The sequence below is a fragment of the Lynx canadensis genome, chromosome A1 (genome assembly GCF_007474595.2).
Source record: "Lynx canadensis isolate LIC74 chromosome A1, mLynCan4.pri.v2, whole genome shotgun sequence".
In the NCBI taxonomy this organism is placed as follows: Eukaryota; Metazoa; Chordata; class Mammalia; order Carnivora; family Felidae; genus Lynx; species Lynx canadensis.
Window position 1 is genome coordinate 136,605,743 of NC_044303.2, and position 19,797 is coordinate 136,625,539.

The following is a 19,797-nucleotide window of genomic DNA, read 5'->3' on the forward strand; positions in this document are numbered from 1 at the left end:
ACAGTTTTTAAGTCTGCAATGGCCTTAAATTATGAAGTATTTTTTTAATGGTTTATTTTTGAGAGAGAGAGAGCGAGAGAGAGAGCGAGCATGATTGGGGGAGGGGCAGAGAGAGAGGAACACAGAGGATCCGAAGTGGGCTCTGTGCTGACAGTAGCTAGTCTGATGTGGGGCTTGAACTCACGAACTGTGAGATCATGTCCAGAGCTGAAGTCAGATGCTTAACTGAGCCATCCATGTGTCCCAAACACTTGAAGTATTTCAGGTGTAAGTTTTTTTTATTCAGAATTATACATCTCCTCTATAGTGAACCATCTTTATCCTTTATGAAATTCCTTTTTATTTTTGTGGGTGTAATTTACTTTTTATTCTTGTGTATAAGTTGTCTTGAGACTTTAGAAATGTAATAAATTAATGATTTTCCATTGTTTCATGGTTCAGCTTTTCATTACTAACTTTTAAACTTTGATAGTGAATCTAGTTGCTAACGTACATCAAGGTGGTGAAGATGAACAAGCATTCATTTTAACTCTGGTGGAAATCCCAACCAATGCCATAGAAGAATATACTGATACCACTGCCCAGTTAATGCCAAACCCTTTACTGCCAGCGCCCATATTGATCAAGTCCGTGAATACAGAAGAAAGGAGTGACATGAGGTAATGAATGACCTCAACTGTTTTCTTTTAAGTTTTTGTTTAAATTCCCGTTATTTAACATACAGTATAGTTTCAGGTGTATGGTGATTCAGCACTTCCATATAGCACCCAGAAGCTAAACTATTTTTGCTAGGAGGAAAGGTGCTTTATTACTCAGATAGTATTGACTGAATAAGCCATTCACCAACATTATTTGTATTTGTCCTTATTTAGTAATTATGTGATAAGTTAGAGAAGATATCATTGATTTTATATCTGATAAAGCTGCCATTTAAGTGTGTAATACTTTTGTATGAAACTTGTTTCGTATCTTAAGTATTTTGAAAGCTAAAAAAAATTTAGCAGTTTGGGTTGTAAAATGCCATCTGTTAAAGGTGTGGTTACTTTGTAAGCATATATATTTTAAATTCTGAAATAAATACGTTCATAGAAGTTGCAAAAATAGTACAGAGAGATGACATTTTTGTATGTTTTTAATACTGTTAATTCTTTTCTATAGAATTGTTGTATTTTAACGGTCATTGGTTAAGGCACTTAATGGTCAAGTAGCATTAGATGTTGAAGCCTTTCATATTTGGAAGAGGGATTTTAGGGGTGCCTGGGTGGCTCAGTCAGTTAAGCATCCGACTTTTGATCTCAGCTCAGGTCTTGATCTCAGGGTTGTGAGTTGAAGCCCTGCATTTGGCTCCACGCTGGCTCCTACTTAAAAAAAGGAAGAAGGATTTTAGATTGAAATTTTAACTTTACAGACAAAGAAAACACTATTTTTGTACCTTAGATTTAATTCAGTGTTAGAGAATTTGTGAGTTTTATAGAGTTGTGAGTTTTTAAATACGAATAGACGTCAAAACTAACATTTTTGTGAGCTTGGCCATGTAAATATTAGTTACTTGAAAGTTTTTTGGCAGCTGTCATCAGGATAGCTGAGCCTTTAACCTCATTAAGTAACTTCTAATTTGCTGATTTAACATGTATGCATTTCCTATGCAGTATGAGTTTTCCAGTAACTTCAGTTGGTCAGGATGCCATGTGTATATCTGATTCTGGAAGAGAGGATTCTGAAAAGCTTCCTGCTAATTTGGATCTTATAACTAGGAAGAGATTTCATTGTACGCTTGATGAAAGTGACCATGTTCCTCCTGCCAAAAAAAGTTCACTCACTTCAAGAGATGATTGTCAAAATTATACCTCTGAGGTAAGATAGAATTATCAAGCACATAAGATGGCCATATTACAACAGATCCATTTGTTTCCTTTAAACTCTTTAAATAAAGATAGTTCTAATAGTTTTCACCATAAATAACCCAGCTAAAACTGGTTTTAGATAATCACTTTTAACCAGTTCTAGGTGAAAATTGATGGACATTCATCAGGAAACCCATTCCCAGTTATGTGTCATTGGCTAAAAATAAGGCCAAAAGCCTCCTGTAGATCTGGATCCTGCCTCTACCATTTAACAGCTGTGGGACCTGAGTCAAAATAGGTCATCTCTGTGAATGAGTTTCCTATTGTGTAAAATTATTAGAGTAATATCATCACTACCAGGATCATAATGCTTAAAGCTATCTACTGCTCTTAGGAAGAAGACCCAGGACCTCGAAGGCCCTCTATTTGTCTGGTCCATTTCTGTCTCTGGCCTCACCTTGTGTTTGTCTCTCCCTTACTCTCTGACTATATTGGCCGTCTTTCAGGTTCTTGAATGCATCATACTTCTTCATATCCCAGGGCATTTGTTTTATTATCTCCTCTGTATGAAACATTGCCTTGCCAGACATACACACTTCTTTAGCCTCCATCATCACTACCTCAGGGAAGCCTGAAGACACTATGCACATTTGATCACCAGCCACTATGTTAAAGGTTTCTTGGCACCCTCTTGTTTTTGTTTCTCAATGGGACAGTTGAAGACCAATCATCCTTAGATAGCAGACAACAGAGGCAATGTATTCTTTTATATCTGATAGGTGGAAGATGGTATCCCAGAATGTTTTTCATTTCTCTTATTACAGGTAAGGTTGAACATGTTTCATATGCCTAGAGCCATTTGTATTCTTTTCTCTGTGAAATGATTCTATATTCTTTAGCCATTTTTTAATTGCATTGTTGATCTTTTTCCTACAGATTTGGAGGAACTCTGTGTAATGTATGTCCATGAATGAGTTGCAAATATTTTTTCCCAGTGTGTCTTTTGACTCTACTTTTTGAGTTTTCTTCCCTTGCAGACATTTTTTGGTTGAATTTTTCTTTTTTTTTTTAAGATTTTATTTTCTAGTCATCCTTACACCCAACATGGGGCTCAGACTTAACAACCCTGAGATCAAGATTCACATGCTCTACTGATTGAACCAACCAGGTGCCCCTGACTTTTCAATATGAAAATTTTTAAGCATTTAAAAAGGTAGACAGGGTAGTATAATGCCTCCCCATGTACCAGTCACCCAGTTTCATCAATTTATCATCATTTCTTACAGACATTGTTTTGTTCAAAAGTATATTTAATGACTTGGGGAAAGGATCATAGTACATTGCTATGTGCAAAGCCAGGCCACCAGTTTATATTATGCCATTTAAAAATGATAGATGTACGTTGATGTAACTGTATAAGAACAGTATGATGTCTCGGACTTATTTGTGATTTTTCTTTTTTTTCATGATTTTTGTTTTTTGACCTTTGTTTTCAGCTTTTTAACAATGAAAAATTGCTTGTAAAATGTCATAATTGTAAATTCTGGAATACACCTACTGCATTCAGATAGACATGCAAACAATTTTAATTTTTCTGTAATCATATTTATCAGTATTTTTATGTATGGCTTCTAGGGACTGTGTTAGATAGATATTGAAAGTCCACTTTGAGACTTAGTAGAAATTCTTAGAGTTAATATTACTGATTTGTTTAGAATTTATTTTGGTGTTAGGGAGAGTGAAACCAACTTCATTTTCCCCAGGTGCCTGCCTAGTTGTCTCAGCACCGTTTTTTGAATGATTTATCTTTTCTCCACTGATTTAAAATTCCATTCTTATCACATATTAAATCCCATATGTATTTGTGTATATTCCTAAACTTTCTTTTCTTCTACTTTTAGATTCACCTATTTATTCTTGGGCCAGTATCCCACTGTTTTATATATAAAACTCTGTTTATATAAAAACTCTAGTTTTTAAATGCTTTACTGTCTTAAATGGAAGGTTTCCCTCTCCTCCCACATCGCTTTTTTTCTTTTCTTTCCTTTTTTTTTTTTTTTTTAAGTTTATTTATTTTTGAGAGAGATAGCACACGAGCAGGGGCGGGGCAGAGAGAGGAAGAGAGAGAGAGAGAGACAGACACAGAAAGAGAGGGAGACACAGAATCTCAAGCAGGCCCCGGGCTCTGAGCTGTCAGCACAGAGCCCCAGAGCCCGACACCGGGCTTGAACTTAAGAGCAGTGAGATTATGACCTGAGCCAAAGTCGGGGGTTTAACAGACTGAGTCACTCAGGTGCCCCTACTTTCTTATTTTTTCTTTTCAAGTTTGTATATATTCTATATTCTATATATTCTATATTCAAGTTTGTATATATTTCTTTTCAAGTGTGTATATATTCTAAAGTTTGGGTTTTTTTCAAAATTTTACTTAAATTTTAGTTAACGTATAGTGTAATACTGGTTTTGGGAGTAGAATTTAGTGGTTCATCACTTAAATAAAACACTCAGTGCTCATCTCAAAAAGTGCCCTCCTTAATACCCATCTCCCATTTAGCCAATCCCCCCCTCCCCCAACCTCCCTCCGTCAACCCTCTGTTTGTTCTTCTTCATAAAGAGTCTCTTATGGTTTGCTTCCCTCTCTCTGTTTTTACCTTCCCATATGTTCATCTGTTTTGTTTTTTAAATTCTACATATGAGTGAAATTGTACAGTATTTTTCTTCCTCTGACTTAGCATAATACACTTCTTCAGGCGATGGACATCTGGGCTCTTTGCATAGTTTGGCTATTGTTGATAATGGTGCTGTAAATATTGGGGCGCATGTACCCCTTTGAATCTGTATGTATCCTTTGTGTAAATACCTAGTAGTACACTTGCTAAGTTGTGCAGTAGTTCTAGTTTTAAATTTTTGAGGAACCTCCACACTGTTTTCCAGAGTGGCTGCCCTAGTTTGCATTCCCACCAGCAGTGTAAGAGGGTTCCCCTTTCTCTGCAACCTCATCAACATCTGTTGTTTACGGCGTTGTTAATTATAGCCCTACTGGTAGGTGTGACGTGGTATCTCGTCATGGTTTTGATTTGTAATTCCATGATGATGAGTTATATTGAGCATCATTTCATGTGTCTGTTAGGTATCTGGGTGTCTTCTTTGGACAAATTTCTATTCATGTCTTCTGCCCATTTCTTAACTGGATTGTTCATTTTTTGGGTGCTGAGTTTGATATATTCTTCATAGATTCTGGCATATTACCTTTTAACTTTATCAGATATGTTACTTGAAATTATCTTTTCCCATTCCATAGGCTGCCTTTTAGTTTTGTTGATTGTTTCCTTCATGCAGAAGCTTTTTATCTTGATGAGGTCCCAATAGTTCATTTTTGTTTTTGTTCCCTTGCCCATAGCATTGTGTCTAGTAAGAAGTTGCTACGGCTAATGTCAAAGAGGTTGCTGCCTGTGTTTTCGTTTAGAATCTTGATGATTTAAAGTCTATATTAATTTTATAATTAGCTTGTTCAGAGCTTTAAAAAATCCTATTGATGCTTGTTTTAGGATCATATTAACATGACCACTTAAGATAGGGAAAATTGATGTCGTAATTGTGATGTTGAATTTTTTTTCTTTATCCAAAAACATGGTATGTCTTTTCATTTGTTTAATTATTCTTTTATGTCTTTTAGTGGTATTTTCATCTCCTCTTCATTTAAACTCTCCATTTCTTATTAGGTTATACCTAAGAATTTTATCTTTTGTTGCTATTATCGTTGAATTCTTTTCTATCCGGAGAGCTTACTAAATTCCCCTCATCGTATACAGTAATTTTTCTTTTTTTCTGTTGGGTTTTCTAAGTAAAGTCATATTATCTGCAAATAAAATTTTAATTCTTCTCATCTACTTTATATACCTTTAGTTTCCTTCTCTTTTCTAACTATATTGGCTAGTATAATTTAAAAAAAAAGTCATAAAATAGTCTTGATAGTAGATACATTTTTCTTACTCCTGACTTAAATGGGAATATTTCCAGTGTTTATGAAGTGAGATGCTGGTTTTTGAATTGTAGTAATTATAGTTTATGGTGTTAAGAAAGTGTCTTTTTATTCAATGTAAAGTTTTTTCCAAGTATGAATATTATTGGACACTTTCGCTACAAACAGAGAGATGATGATAGTATTTTTCTCCTCAGTTCTGTTGAATTATATTAGATTTCATATATTGAATCATCTTTGCATTCCTGAAATAAACTCTGCTTGATTATTATGTTAGTCTCTTGATGTGTTGCTGAATTATGTTTATACTATTTCATCTGATATTTTTGTACTGGTTAATTTGAATCAATATTAGCCTTGATTTATAAAAAGCATTTGGAAACTTTCCCTCTTTCACTGTGCTCTAAAATAGTTGAAAGAATAGGAGCAGTGTCTTTTTTATAAGTGTTTGGTAGAGTTTCCATAAGCCATCTTTTACCCTCGAGCTTTCTGGGAGATACCTGCTTTCTTTAGTTAGAAAAGAGGGTGGGAGGCACCTCAGGGGTTCAGTATCTGACTCTTAATTTTGACTCAGGTCACGATCTCATGGTTGGTGAGATTGAATGCCCATGGTGGGCGTTGTGCTGACAGTGCAGAGCCTGCTTGGGATTCTCTCTCTCCTTCTCTCTCCGCCTCTCTGCCATTTATGCACACTGTCTCAAAATAAACATTAAAGAAAAAAATAGATTGACTTGATACATGGATTCAATTTTTTTTGTAATTTTTTTTTAAAACAGGGGTGTTCAGAGGAAATAAGTGTTGAGGAAACAGGTGAGTGAAATAAATTTTAATGTGATTACATTTTGTTATTTTTGGATATTTTTGATGCATCTATTCAAATTTGGAATTGAAGAAGAGTCTTGCTTACTTTCTCTAAGTATTTTGCTTTTATTATTAGAAGTTTTTCTTCTTAGCTGAGATCTTGGATTTGGCACTTTCGTAGACATAAGCTCCTTTCATACTGTAATAACAGAAAACCATATGGCTACAGAATTTCCTGTAAAAGCTTAACAACTATATTTCAGGAATTAGAAAGCTGAGCATAAAGGAGTTTTTATGGTTCCTTAGGTTTACCCAGAGATTAGAAAAGACATATATATATACACACACACACACACACACACACACACACACACACACACACACATATATACATACACACAGAGAAAGCTTTTCTAGGTAAAAATAGGTTGATATGACTATTTTGTATCTGAATACAGAAACTGTTACCGTAGCTTTGTACCAGTTACAATTCTTAACAGTCCCGATAACTTATATATTAACTTATAATTTAGCTTACTCTTATTAGGGTAGGTTTATGATAGAATGTCCTGATTTTTTTCCTTCAAATATTGCAGTTCAACTGGATATATAAATTTCAAGATGGATGCTTACCATTTGTCTTTGTTTTTTGAAGGGGAGTCTTACAAGGGACAGGATACCTTCCCTACCTCAGGAAGCACAGATACAACTCCAGAACCTCAGAAAGAGCAACTTGAACCAACTTTGCAGTGTATAGGATCTCAGTCTCTTGATGAAACAATAGACACGCATGCAGAAACGAGTACACCTCAGTTACCTCAGAATGAGATGATTGTCTCTGATAAGGAAGAGGGAACTGGTGCTGCTTCAAAGTCTGAACAAATGGGTAGCATCACAGCAGCTTCAAAAACCCCATTATCCAGGTACCATGAGAAGCTCTTTAACAAATGCTCCTTTCCATTTCTGTCTCTCAAAGGACAAATGTAACCTCTACACAACAAATATAACATAAAGACTAAGTCTAGTACTAAGGATGATGTTTTATAAACATATTCCTCTGTCAGTAATGTAAAGGGGAGGAGTTTTGTCAAAGAAAATTCAGTAATGTCAACATTTTTGCAAGACTCCAGACAAATACAACATTCTTTATAACAAGAGCTTACCTTTAGATGCTGATACTAACTTTTAGGTAGAAAATCTGCATAGGTAGCTACTGGTATGATGGAATAAATAATGATCAAAATAATAATGACACTTAGTAGACGTGCTGATGCCACTAAGGTGGTATATCACATGTGCCATTTTAGCATTAAAGGAAAGAAGTTGGTATTAAGAATGTGTCTTCCTGGATATCTTTGAATATGCTTACATTTGCATTTCTAGACCTGGCAGAAGACCCCTGGGATTTTTGTCTTTAATATGTTCAAAGAATAGTTTGGAGTCTGATGAACCTACTCATGTTTATAATAAGAAACGCCTAAAGCCTTTTATACCTACACTAAGACAGAATTTGAAAAGATCAAATCCACTCAATGAAAGCCAGAAAAAAACCCAAGAGTCCTCTGATCTGCTTCCATCCCCAAGTGTTGTTGTTAATACCGAATCTGAGAATATTGGCAGTTCACCAGCTCAGGTATGTGATAACTGTCATATTTTATTATTTGTATAGAATGGGTTAGATATCAGACTCAACTAGGAAGAACATGGCAATTGTTATTTTCTTTTGGATGTCAGAAATTATGTCAGAGCATCGCTTGTCCATCTCCTCCCCGTCATACCTCATTATAAGGGAAAGAAGGTAGGTGTTGAATTAAGTTACAGCTCCTTTAGTACAGATCTATTAAGCTAGTCATGAATGGACACTTAACTGATATTCCTTTAATGCAAAGAAGTTTTTTAAACTGTGGAAGCAAAACAAAGCAGTAGTTTCATTCTGTTTGCTTTTGGGGAAATGTCCTGGCACCCATAAGAATTCAAGCAATGGTGCGGTGGCTGGGTGGCTCAGTCAGTTGAACATCTGACTTTGGCTCAGGTCATGATCCCACCGTTCATGTGTTTGAGCCCCCTTCAGGCTTGCTGCTGTCAGCACAGAGCCTGCTTTGGATCCTCTGTTCCCCTCTTTCTCTGTCCCTCCCCTGCACTCTATTTCTCTCAAAAATAAATAAACATTAAAAAAAATTTAAAAAATTCAAGAAGTGGTAAGATTAGAATTTGTATGTTTCATTTCTCTATATTCTGAAGCTGTTCATATGGCAACTACTGGGATGGAAAAATACATGAACTTGTATCAAAAACTTTGGAAGAATATTGGGGTTGGTTACTTATGAACTCAACACAGGAAAGTTATTGGATAGCATGAACCTCAAAAGGAGTACTTTTATAAAAACCATCTTTAAAAAATTTTTAAATGTTTTATATTTCCTAGAATTATTTTCTGAGACTAATATTTTATGAGTCTTTATTATTGCCAAGTTTCTTTGGAGAACAGTTATTATAATTACCAGCAATGTAGCTATGCTAGTTAAATTACATTCTTGCCAGCATTAGATCTTACTCTTCAAAGTAAATTTTTTCTTAATTTATGTAACGGTAGAGGTGGAAATGACATTTCATTTGTTTAATTTGCATTTCTTTAGTTATTAGTGGCTTGGTTGTTTCCCATACATTTACTACATTTTCTCTCTCTCTCTCTTGCTCTTTTTTATTTTTTCTTCCTGTTTTGTTCCTATCTTTTGCTTATTTATAGCTTTTGGGATCTTAGTGGTTTGCTTACCAGTTTATGTCAGATCCTTAGGTAACAAAGCCACGTACCTTTAGCTCTTTGCTTCAAGTAATTTTTTCAGATTCATTTATTTTTTAAAATTTTGGAGGTTTTTTATGATGAATTCTAAATACATTTTACATAAAGAGGAATCACATTTTGCATTTCTGTAACTTTCTACTAAGGCAGCAAGGTCGGCAACATTAGACAGATTAATGGGAAGAATGTTCGTTGGTTTCTGTGCCAATTATCTGGAAGCCACTGCCTTCAGAGTCTGGACATGACGTCAAATACTGGGGAAGCAAACACACATTCACACATTCAATAACTGCCGTGACAGATGGAGAGAGAAGACATTGGGAGCAGACAGAAAGGCTGACTTTCATCAGATGCAGCATTTACTAAACTCCAGGCACTTGGACACCACGTTCATGGTTCCTACCATGTTACCCAGCAATGTGTAAAAATGTAATGACTCACTGAGCACTTACTATACTCAAGATTCTTGTCAAATACCTTCTTTTTTACACAAACATCCTTGTAAGATCGATATTGATGGTATTACTCCCACAGGCCCAGAAGGTTAAGTGACAGAAGGGCCCAAGTTCCACGGCTTCCATGAATTAGGTTGAGAATTTACTGAAAGACTTTTTAACTACTTCAACAGCACCAAGCTGCCTCCAGGTTATATGGTTTATCCCCTATTAGTATCATCATTACTCTCATTTACTTCATGGGTTTTTTTTTTTTACTTTATTTTTGAGAGAGAGAGCGGGAGAGAGGCAGAGAGAGAATCGCAAGGCTCAGCCCTGTCGGCGTGGAGCCCGACGTGGGGCTCAAACTCACGAGATCATGACCTGAGCCAAAACCAAGAATCAGACACTTGGCCGAGTGAGTCAACCAGGCACCCCTACTTCCTGTTTTAAAATACAATTTTCATTTTTAGTAAAATATATTGTCAATAAAACTTTAAATTTCTACCATAAAAATAAATAAAATTTTGGAGGTTTTTTAATATGCATGTTTTATTTTTTATTTTTTTTTTTTACGTTTATTTATTTTTGAGAGATACAGAGTGTGAGTGGGGGTGTGAATTTTTCCCCAAGGTATAAAATGTTCAGTAATCAGTTTTAAAATGAACTCTGTTCATGGTTATTGACTTTGGTATACAGTGAGGCAAGACTAATTCTCAAATTGCTATTTTATTATTTTTTGTGAGTAAGTACTATATTCTACAGGTTTTCAAATTCATAATCTACAAAAAAAGTTTACAAAGTTTCTGACATCTGTCCTTTAGCTTCCTTGTTTCCACTTTTTATAAGTGTATGCTGTTAATCAGCTGTTGGTTTACTTTTCCAGAGATGTTTTATGTGTACACAAATATAAACATTTTTCTTCTTTTTGTTTCATAAATAGCAGCATACTGTTCTTCCTTGCTGTTTTCACCATAACAGTCCGTCTTAAAGATCTTTGCAAAACAGTATATAAAGAGCTTACTCCTTCTCTGTCTCAGTCTCTCTCTCTTTTTTAAAATGTTTATTTTGAGAGAGAGCGTGGGTAGGGGAGAGGCAGAGAGACAGGGAGAGAGAAAGAGAATCCCAAGCACTCTCCACTATCAGCGCATAGCCCATCGCAGAACTCCATCCCACCAACTGAGATCATGACCTGGGCTGAAATCAAGGGTTGGACACTCAACCAACTGACCCACCCAGGCACCCCATCTTTTTTTTTTTTTTTTTTTTTTAATCTAAATTAAACTTTTTATTTTGGGATAATTGTAGACTCACATGCAGTTTTAAAAGACAATACAGAGATCCCATACACCTTTTATCCATTTTTCCCCAATGTTAACGTCTTGCAAAAGTATGGTACGGTATCACAACCAGGATAACAACAATGCCACAGTCAAGCTACAAAAGAGTTCTGTCACCGCAGAGATTCTTTGTGTTGCCGTTTATAGACACACTTCCATTGCACTCCCTCTACTCTCCTTAACTTCTGGCAACCTGTTCTACACCATTAAATTTGTCATTCAAAGAATGTTATGTAAGTGGAATGTTGTATACAGTTGTGTAAATGGAATCATACCTTTGGAATTAGCTTTTTTCCCCACTCAGCATAGTTCCCTAGAGAGTCATCCAGATGGTTTTATGTATTTGTTCCTTTTTAATGCTGAATAGAATTCTCACGTTTATCCTTTCACCAGTTGAAGGACATCTGGGTTATTTTCAATTTTTGCCTATTATGGATAAAGCTGCTGTGAACATTCATATGCAAGTTCTTGTGTGGATGTAAGTTCATTTTTCAGGAATAAGTGCCCAAGAATGCCCTCATTATTTTTAATGACTATATCATACTCCATTGTTTGCGTGTACCATAGAGCAATATTGGTCTCACACTGGTAACCATTTAGGTTATTCCTAATGATTTGGTAGTTCACATAATGTGGTAATGTCTAACTTAGAAATGAGTGATTTTACACTTTTATCCATAGGTTGAATTCCTTCCTAGAAATAGAATTGCTGATCAAAAGGAATGATCATTCTTTTGACAGATATTACTTGATTGTCTTCCATAGCGAATATATCCGTTTGTATTTTTATCAGTAGTATATGAGAGGGCCTTTTTCCTCACGCTAGCACATAATCAATTTTTTTCACGTATGGCATTCTTCATAGATTTAATGAGTATATATGAGTGAAGTTGAGTACCTCTTCATGTATTTGAATCACTTGTTTTCTCTGAACCATCTGTTCGTATGTTTGGTTTATTAGTCTTTTTCATATTGATTTGTAGAAGCTCTTAAAGAAAACCTTTTGTGACAAAGGTTGTACATGGTTTTGTTTTGTTGTTTTTTTTTTTTTTTTAACCTGTATGTCCTTTATCTTTTGATTTTGTGTATGTAGTTTTTGCCATGCAGATGTTTTTTTATTTTTACATAGATGAATTTATCACTCTTTCCTTTTATAGCTTATTCCTTTCTGGTCATTTAAAAAGACACTCCTTCTCCCTTAGTCCAGGATTATGAAAGTGTTTTCCCATGATATTTTAGAGTGGATTATTTTTTTCAATGTTTTATTTTATTTTATTTTATTTTATTTTATTTTATTTTATTTTTTTAAATTTTTTTTTTTTTCCAACGTTTATTTTTGGGACAGAGAGAGACAGAGCATGAACGGGGGAGGGGCAGAGAGAGAGGGAGACACAGAATCGGAAACAGGCTCCAGGCTCTGAGCCATCAGCCCAGAGCCTGACGCGGGGCTCGAACTCACAGACCGCGAGATCGTGACCTGGCTGAAGTCGGACGCTTAACCGACTGCGCCACCCAGGCGCCCCTCAATGTTTTATTTTTGAGAGAGAGACAGAGTGCAAGCAGGGAAGGGGCAGAGAGAGACACACAGAATCCAAAGTAGGCTCAAGGCTCTGAGCTGTCAGCACAGACCCTGACACAGGGCTCGAACTCAGGATCATGATCTGACTTGAAGTCAGACACTTAACTGACTGAGCCACCCAGGAGCCCCTACATTTACATCTTTTAATTAATCTAGAATTTATTTTGTTGAGGATATAGGTTTGACTTTTTTTTCCCCCTGAGATGGTTATACAGTTGTCCAACATAATTTTAAAAATAATACAGTTTTCCTTTTTTTTTTTTTTTGAAATGTCACTTTTCTCAGATACTAAATTTCCACCTGTATGTGTTGGGGATATTTCTAGTCTTTTTCATTGATACATATATCTGTTCCTATGTCTTAATTTGTCATAGATTTCTAAGTATGCTAATTTTTGATAGGATTGCTTTAATTTGTAATGTTTCCTTGAATACTGTTCTGTTTTGTGGGTCTATTCTTTTCTATTTAAAAAAAAATTTTTTTTTAATGTTTATTTATTTTTTGAGAGAGACAGAGCACGAGTTGGGGAGGGACAGAGAGGGAGACACAGAATCTGAAGCAGGTTCCAGGCTCTGAACTGTCAGCACAGAGTCCAACGCAGGCCTCAAACTCACAAGCTGTGAGACCATGACCTGAGCCGAAGCTGGCTGCTTAATCAACTGAGCCACCCAGGCGCTCCATGGGTCTGTCTCTTCTTATGCAGATTATTAAAACTTTTCATTGCAGATTTGATAATGTTAGTTTTTTCTATATTAAAATTTTTTTGTGGAAATTAGGGTAAAATAATGGACCTTGTGTATACTGTAATTAATCTAATCATGCCTGCTGTTTTATGTTGAGTCCAGTTTTATTAAAACTAATGCTTGAAAGGTTACCTTATTCATAAAACTCTTACTATGTTTTGTATTGTTTCCCTAATATAACAGCATAGAAATGAAATTATTTGGTCAATAAGCATGAACATACTTAAAACTCTCACTGTATTGCTTTGTGGTAGTTTAAACTGATAGGGAAAAGCAGTATCAATTTAGACTACTACTACCAATATATAAATGTTATATTGCATGCTTATTATTTTTTTTAATCTTTTTAGGTTTCTTATGATCGTCCCTTACCAAAAGAGGAATGTAAAACTGGCCAAACCCGGGCACCTGAGGAGGGGCCAACCACAGTCTCTGAATATTTTTTTAGTGATATATTTATTGAAGTGGATGAAACATGATAAAAGTCTTTTTTGTTGTGTTTTTTTTTTTTTTTTTTCAAAGTCTAGGATTTCCAGAGTCAATTATATCACCTAAGCAGTATTTAGAAAAAAGCATCACTGGCTGTTTTTCTTTAGATTGACTTTAAATATTTAATGAGCTTGATTTGAAGCTTTTATAATCATTGGAAAACATTGCTGAGGTTCCTTTCATTCTGATTGATTCAGCATTTTGGAAATACAAAGCAATTAAGACTGCTTCTGAGACAGAAAAAGCTTCTCTTGTTTACATTTTTACTCTTCCTGTGCTGAACATACATGGACATTCTGGAGTGTTTTGGATAAATGTTTATGTATAAATCACAGTGCCCAAGTATTCGGAGGTGGATTGTATTTAACACTTAGTGAACTTCTTTTGTAAAGGTTTTTTTCTGGGGTCTTTTTTTGGGGGTGGGAGGTTTTTTTTGTTGTTGTTGTTGTTCTTTGTTGGTTTTGCTGAAGGCCTTTTCAGTTGCCTCTCGGTATATGAAAGCATATTGTGAAACTCCACTTTAGTATGGTAAATGTTAAAAACTTTTCTATTTTCATCTATTTGACTGGAAAATATGTATTTTTCTAATTGATGTTGATGTAACATTAGTCCTAATTGAACAAGTAGTATTTAAACTTATTTATAAAGACGAAACATCAAAAAGTTTATTTATTTTTAAATTGTTTATTTAAAAGAATATTCAGTTTTAATTATTTTCACCACTCAGATTATGGGTAAAGAAGGCATTGACAAATTTATGTTTGTCCCTTTTCCCTCTTTAATTTTAAAGATATTTAAAGTTATATCACTAAAGTATTTGGATAGTATATGTTTTGAATACATTTTTTCTCATAGTTTAGTATATTGAATTTGTACTGTGAATTTTTGGTTTTTGTTATTTCTTGGATAATCTCAGGATTTGATTGGGGGAAAAACCCTTAATTTATGAGGGAGATTTACATACAAAACTCAATCCCCTTTACACACACATACGCTTATTCACATTCCTTTTTTAAAAAACTGTTTTCTTGATAGTTTTTTTTTCCCCCAATAAATTTTGCTTAAGGAACACTCAGACCTTTAAGCATCGAACATAATTGTGATGTTAAAGCAGAAAATAAGATAATAAGATTTTGTTCAGTGATTATCATCAGTATTAATTTAAGGGTTGTTTTTAATTTTGAAATTTTGTTATTTACATATGTAATTCCATTATCCACCCAAGCAAATATTTGGTGGTGGTTCACATCAAACTTCTATTTGAAATCTTCTATTTGAAAAGCCTCAGAGCAGGAGTCAAAATATTTTCCAGAAAATATTTTTGAACTTGTGGGCCAGAAGGAATCTGTGGCAACTACTAAACTCTGCTATTTCAGTGTGCAAATAGCCAGGGGACACTTAAGTGATTGACATGGCTGGATTGGGCTTTTAGTTTGACCCCTACGTTAGACAGCAATTTTCATACCTTAAGGTGCTGACATCTTTATCTTATCTATGAAATATTCATCATTGAAGTTATGAGTTGTGCATCACAGTTAAAACTGTGTTGATTGATTGCATTACAAAATGATCAGTATTTCAGCTGGGAAAACATTTTAATGTCTAGATAACTGTATATTGAAAAAAATTGTGGCCAAGTTTTGAGTTCATTAGTAAAATCGGATATGGCTCAACAATAACAGCTTATTCATTGCTTTACAGTGAAATTTACAATTTAACTTTTTTGTCATAAAGGAGGATCTGTAAATCTGAGTGGAAATTCTCAATAGGTATGCATTAATTTATTTTGTGTGATTAAGATGTCACAAAAAAATCATGGTATTAAATCACATTGCCATTTTAATGCCCTGTTTTTATAAAATTTTTTAAAGTCTCATATTCTGAAAGTTTCTTTCATTCAGTTAATGTTAGTTTCAGTGTTAAGTTGCCACAGTTAAACTATTATTTTATCCCTTGTGTAATATTTATTTTTTAACTTTGCTAACATCTGTCTTGTACATCTATAATGAATTGGTTTTATGGAAGATATAATTTCTTACTGTATAAGAAATAATTTTATCTTTGGGCATTCATTGTGTTAGAGAATCAAGTCAGCCAGCTAAATTGTCCTATTATATCCTTAAAACTAATCTGGGAAAATGAGAAAATGTAATCAGTGTCTTTACCTTACAAGGTGGAAAGAATTAGTCACACCTATATTTAATCTGATTCATGTAAAGATGATGTTGTGAAGAATTGTATAAATCTTAAAAGAGGTATGAATAATGGTTTTGTTTTCTTGACTTTTCCTCCTGAAAACTTAGGTCTTAGCAAGCAATCAACATGATGGTTTAAAAGCCTAATTGTTGGTAAATGATTGAGGCACAGATAAAATTATGAATATCCACTGTTGACCATATCATTTGAAATAGAAGTGACCATGTGTATACTCTCTTGCTTGAAGGAGTTTTTGACAAAAAGCAATATCTGTCACTTGTAAATTTTCTTGTTCTAAAGAAAGCAGTTATGTTCTATAGGTATAAATTATGTAAATAAAAGTTATTTTATACTATTTTGGTTGTGTTTTTATTAATAACTTAAAGATATTAATGTTTAATTAACCAAAACTTGTCAGTTTTTCACCTACAGCTTTCTTCCTTCCATAAAAATATGGTATACCTGGAAGAATTAATCTTTTATCTGATACGCTTGCTGTGAAGGATATTTTTTTGATCTTGTAAGAATAAAGAATATCCTTTCCCCTCATTCCCACTTAGGACACGTGGAGAGTTGCTTTTTTGCTTATATAATGAATTTTTAGGTACAAGAACTCTCAATCTCTTTCACTCTTTTTTCTCTTCCCATTTTGTTTTCTCTGTAGAGAAAGACAAATGGGAAACTTTAGTCCTGAACATAATATAATCCTGGACTTCTGAAGTGGATATTGGCAAAATCTTAGCTGGTCAAAAATTTTGGCTGAGAGAAATATTTGTAGAAATTTTCCTAAAGGGTAGTCTAGTCATTTCTCCAGATAGAATTTTTATATTGAATTTGGTCACATCATCAAAGAGCTATGTATATGGGCCGCCTACATTGTTTTGTCTGCTTGAGGTTAGGGATATTATGTCAAATAGTGCAAAAGCCTAAAGAAATTGTTATTTTTACTATAATGATGTTACGGACTTTTAAAAAGTTTTATTGGGGCGCCTGGGTGGCGCAGTCGGTTAAGCGTCCGACTTCAGCCAGGTCACGATCTCGCGGTCTGTGAGTTCGAGCCCCGCGTCAGGCTCTGGGCTGATGGCTCGGAGCCTGGAGCCTGTTTCCGATTCTGTGTCTCCCTCTCTCTCTGCCCCTCCCCTGTTCATGCTCTGTCTCTCTCTGTCCCAAAAATAAATAAAAAAACGTTGAAAAAAAATTAAAAAAAAAAAAGTTTTATTACCCAATATCCTACTTAGAATCTGTAGGAGACATTTGACTTCAGTGCCAGGAATAATTGGGCTTCTGTTCAACTGGTCTGATATTTTATGTGGGCTGTGTGTATCCTTATGTTGTTTTCTTTATCAATGCAAAGCTAAATTTGTGGCTAAAATTCTGACTTTTTACTCTCATTTCCCCCTGCCTGGATTTTTAAAAACTCACTTTTTTAAAACAATAGGTTACCATTTATTATGCTAGGCACAGTACTAACCTTTTAATATGCATTATTTCATATTTAAAAAATTATTGTACATGGCTTAAAAAGTAAAGTAGTGCTAGATTTCAAACTAGCTATTTCTTCTGTTATTACATATTTCTAAATATGGTTATTCTGTTAATCTCTTATTTATGAATATTAGGCATTGTGAATTGACTTAGCTTTCTTGGGACCTGGGTGGCTCAGTTGGTTGAGCGCCTGACTTCATCTCAGGTTGTGATCTCATGATTCATGGGTTTGAGCCCCACAATAAGGCTTTGCACTGACAGCATGGAGCCTGTTTTGGATTGTATGTCTTTCTCTCTCCCTCTCTCTCTGCCCCTCCCCTTCTGACTCGCATGTGTGCACGCTCTCTCTCTCAAAAATAAAAAAAAGGAGTATTAGCTTTCTTAAACTCTCCCTTCCATGCCTTCCCTCTTAATATGTTACAATTATGGCTTAATCCATATTCAATATTTTATTGTATTGTAATTATTCAGTGCTGTACCACATTATGTACTAAAGTCACATTTATGGTGCAACCTTTTGTTTTTCTTGGAGTTAATAGTTGCTTCAAAATGCCTCTCCATATAATTTTCCACGTGGCCAAACTGTCAGATAAACAGTTTGCTTTTTTTCCTGGAAAACTTTATGGACGTCTTTCTTCCTACTGTAACTGGTCTAATGGCTTCATAGGTCTTTATGTGCAGTACAGCTGTCATTGTGGTACTGCCCTTCGCCATTTCTCTATGAACTTCCTACCCTTCTTTCCTGGTTTAGATTCTCTGTAGTGCCCATGCCATTGTCTTTCTTGATTTTTTTGGTGGGTATATCCTCCACTGTTTACGGCAAGAGGATACATGGGTGATAATATTATTTAAGACATTTTGTGTCTGAAATTTCTTTATTCTACTCTCAGGCTATGAATAAAAATCCTGAATAATTTGAAAATGCTTTTCATGTCATTTTAAAGGCATGCTCCATTGTCTTCCAGTTTGCAGTTTCCATTCTGATTCCCTATCTATCCTTTGAAAGTGGCTTGCCTGTTTACAGTTTTATGACCTGGTATTGTTCACAATAATGAACTTTGGTGTAAGCTTGCCTTCCTTTCCCGCCCCTAAATTCATGCTGCTGGAAACTTAATGGATCTTTTTAATATGGAATCTTCATTTACCTCCCTTCTGGGAAATGTTCTTCTTGTTTTGATAATTTTGTCCTTTTCATTTTCACGGTTCTCATATCTGCAGTTTCTATTAATCTTTTTTTTAATTAAAAATATTTTCATGTATTTATTTGTTTTGAGAGAGAGAGAGAGAGGGAGGGTGGGAGTACACGCATGGGAGGGGCGGAGAGAGAGGGAGAGAGAATCCCAAGGAAGCTCTGCACTGTCTGCACAGAGCTGACGTGGGTCTTGATCTGAAGAACCATGAGATCATAACGTGAGCCAAGATCAAGAGTCAGATGCTTAACCGACTGAGCCACCCAGACACCCCTGCAGTTAACAGTTTTAAGGCATAGTTTACATTTAATAAGATACACAGATCTGAAGTATTCACTTTGAGCAAGGACAATGCATACACCTTTGTAATTACCCTGCAAAACAAACATTTCCATCATGCCAGGAAGTTCCCTTAAGCTCTTTCCCCTCTGTCACCTAGAGATTAGTTTTGCTTGGACTTAAACTTTGTGGAATCACACTGCCTGTTTTTTTCTATCTGGTTACTTCCGCTCAATGTTTTTGGGATTCATCCCTGTTAGCAGTTCGCTTTTGCTGCTGAGTTTTATTCTATTTTATGAGTATACCACATTATACGAATACACCATAATTTCCTGTTCATTTTCCTAGGGGACTGTTTATATATTCTTATGCAAATCTTTTTGTAGACATGTTTTTATTTCTCTTGTGTAAATCCATACTAGTGTCACCTTATTTGTTACATTTCTAAGTACTTGATGTTCTTTTTTTTAAAAGATTTTTTTAATTTATTTATTTTTTAAAAAAAAATTTTTTTTTTCAACGTTTATTTATTTTTGGGACAGAGAGAGACAGAGCATGAATGGGGGAGGGGCAGAGAGAGAGGGAGACACAGAATCGGAAACAGGCTCCAGGCTCTGAGCCATCAGCCCAGAGCC

At 35.0% G+C, this 19,797-nt stretch overlaps 1 protein-coding gene across 5 annotated transcripts in view; it reads left to right on the forward strand.

Moving 5' to 3' along the window:
- Positions 1-16,563, forward strand: part of BDP1 (B double prime 1, subunit of RNA polymerase III transcription initiation factor IIIB) — a 92,254-nt gene extending 75,691 nt beyond the window's left edge. For 2 of the 5 annotated variants that reach the window (XM_030322558.1, XM_030322550.1), the window contains 6 exons: positions 473-659; positions 1,650-1,854; positions 6,603-6,636; positions 7,283-7,550; positions 8,011-8,260; positions 13,874-16,563. In XM_030322558.1, the coding sequence (XP_030178418.1) occupies positions 473-659; positions 1,650-1,854; positions 6,603-6,636; positions 7,283-7,550; positions 8,011-8,260; positions 13,874-14,002 (1,073 nt within the window). In that variant the 3' untranslated portion in view covers positions 14,003-16,563. Of the gene's footprint in view, positions 1-472; positions 660-1,649; positions 1,855-6,602; positions 6,637-7,282; positions 7,551-8,010; positions 8,261-9,573; positions 10,167-13,873 lie in introns of those variants that run through there. The other 3 variants (XM_030322566.1, XM_030322576.1, XM_030322583.1) reach the window with 3 other exon arrangements.
- The last annotated feature ends 3,234 nt before the right edge of the window (positions 16,564-19,797 follow it).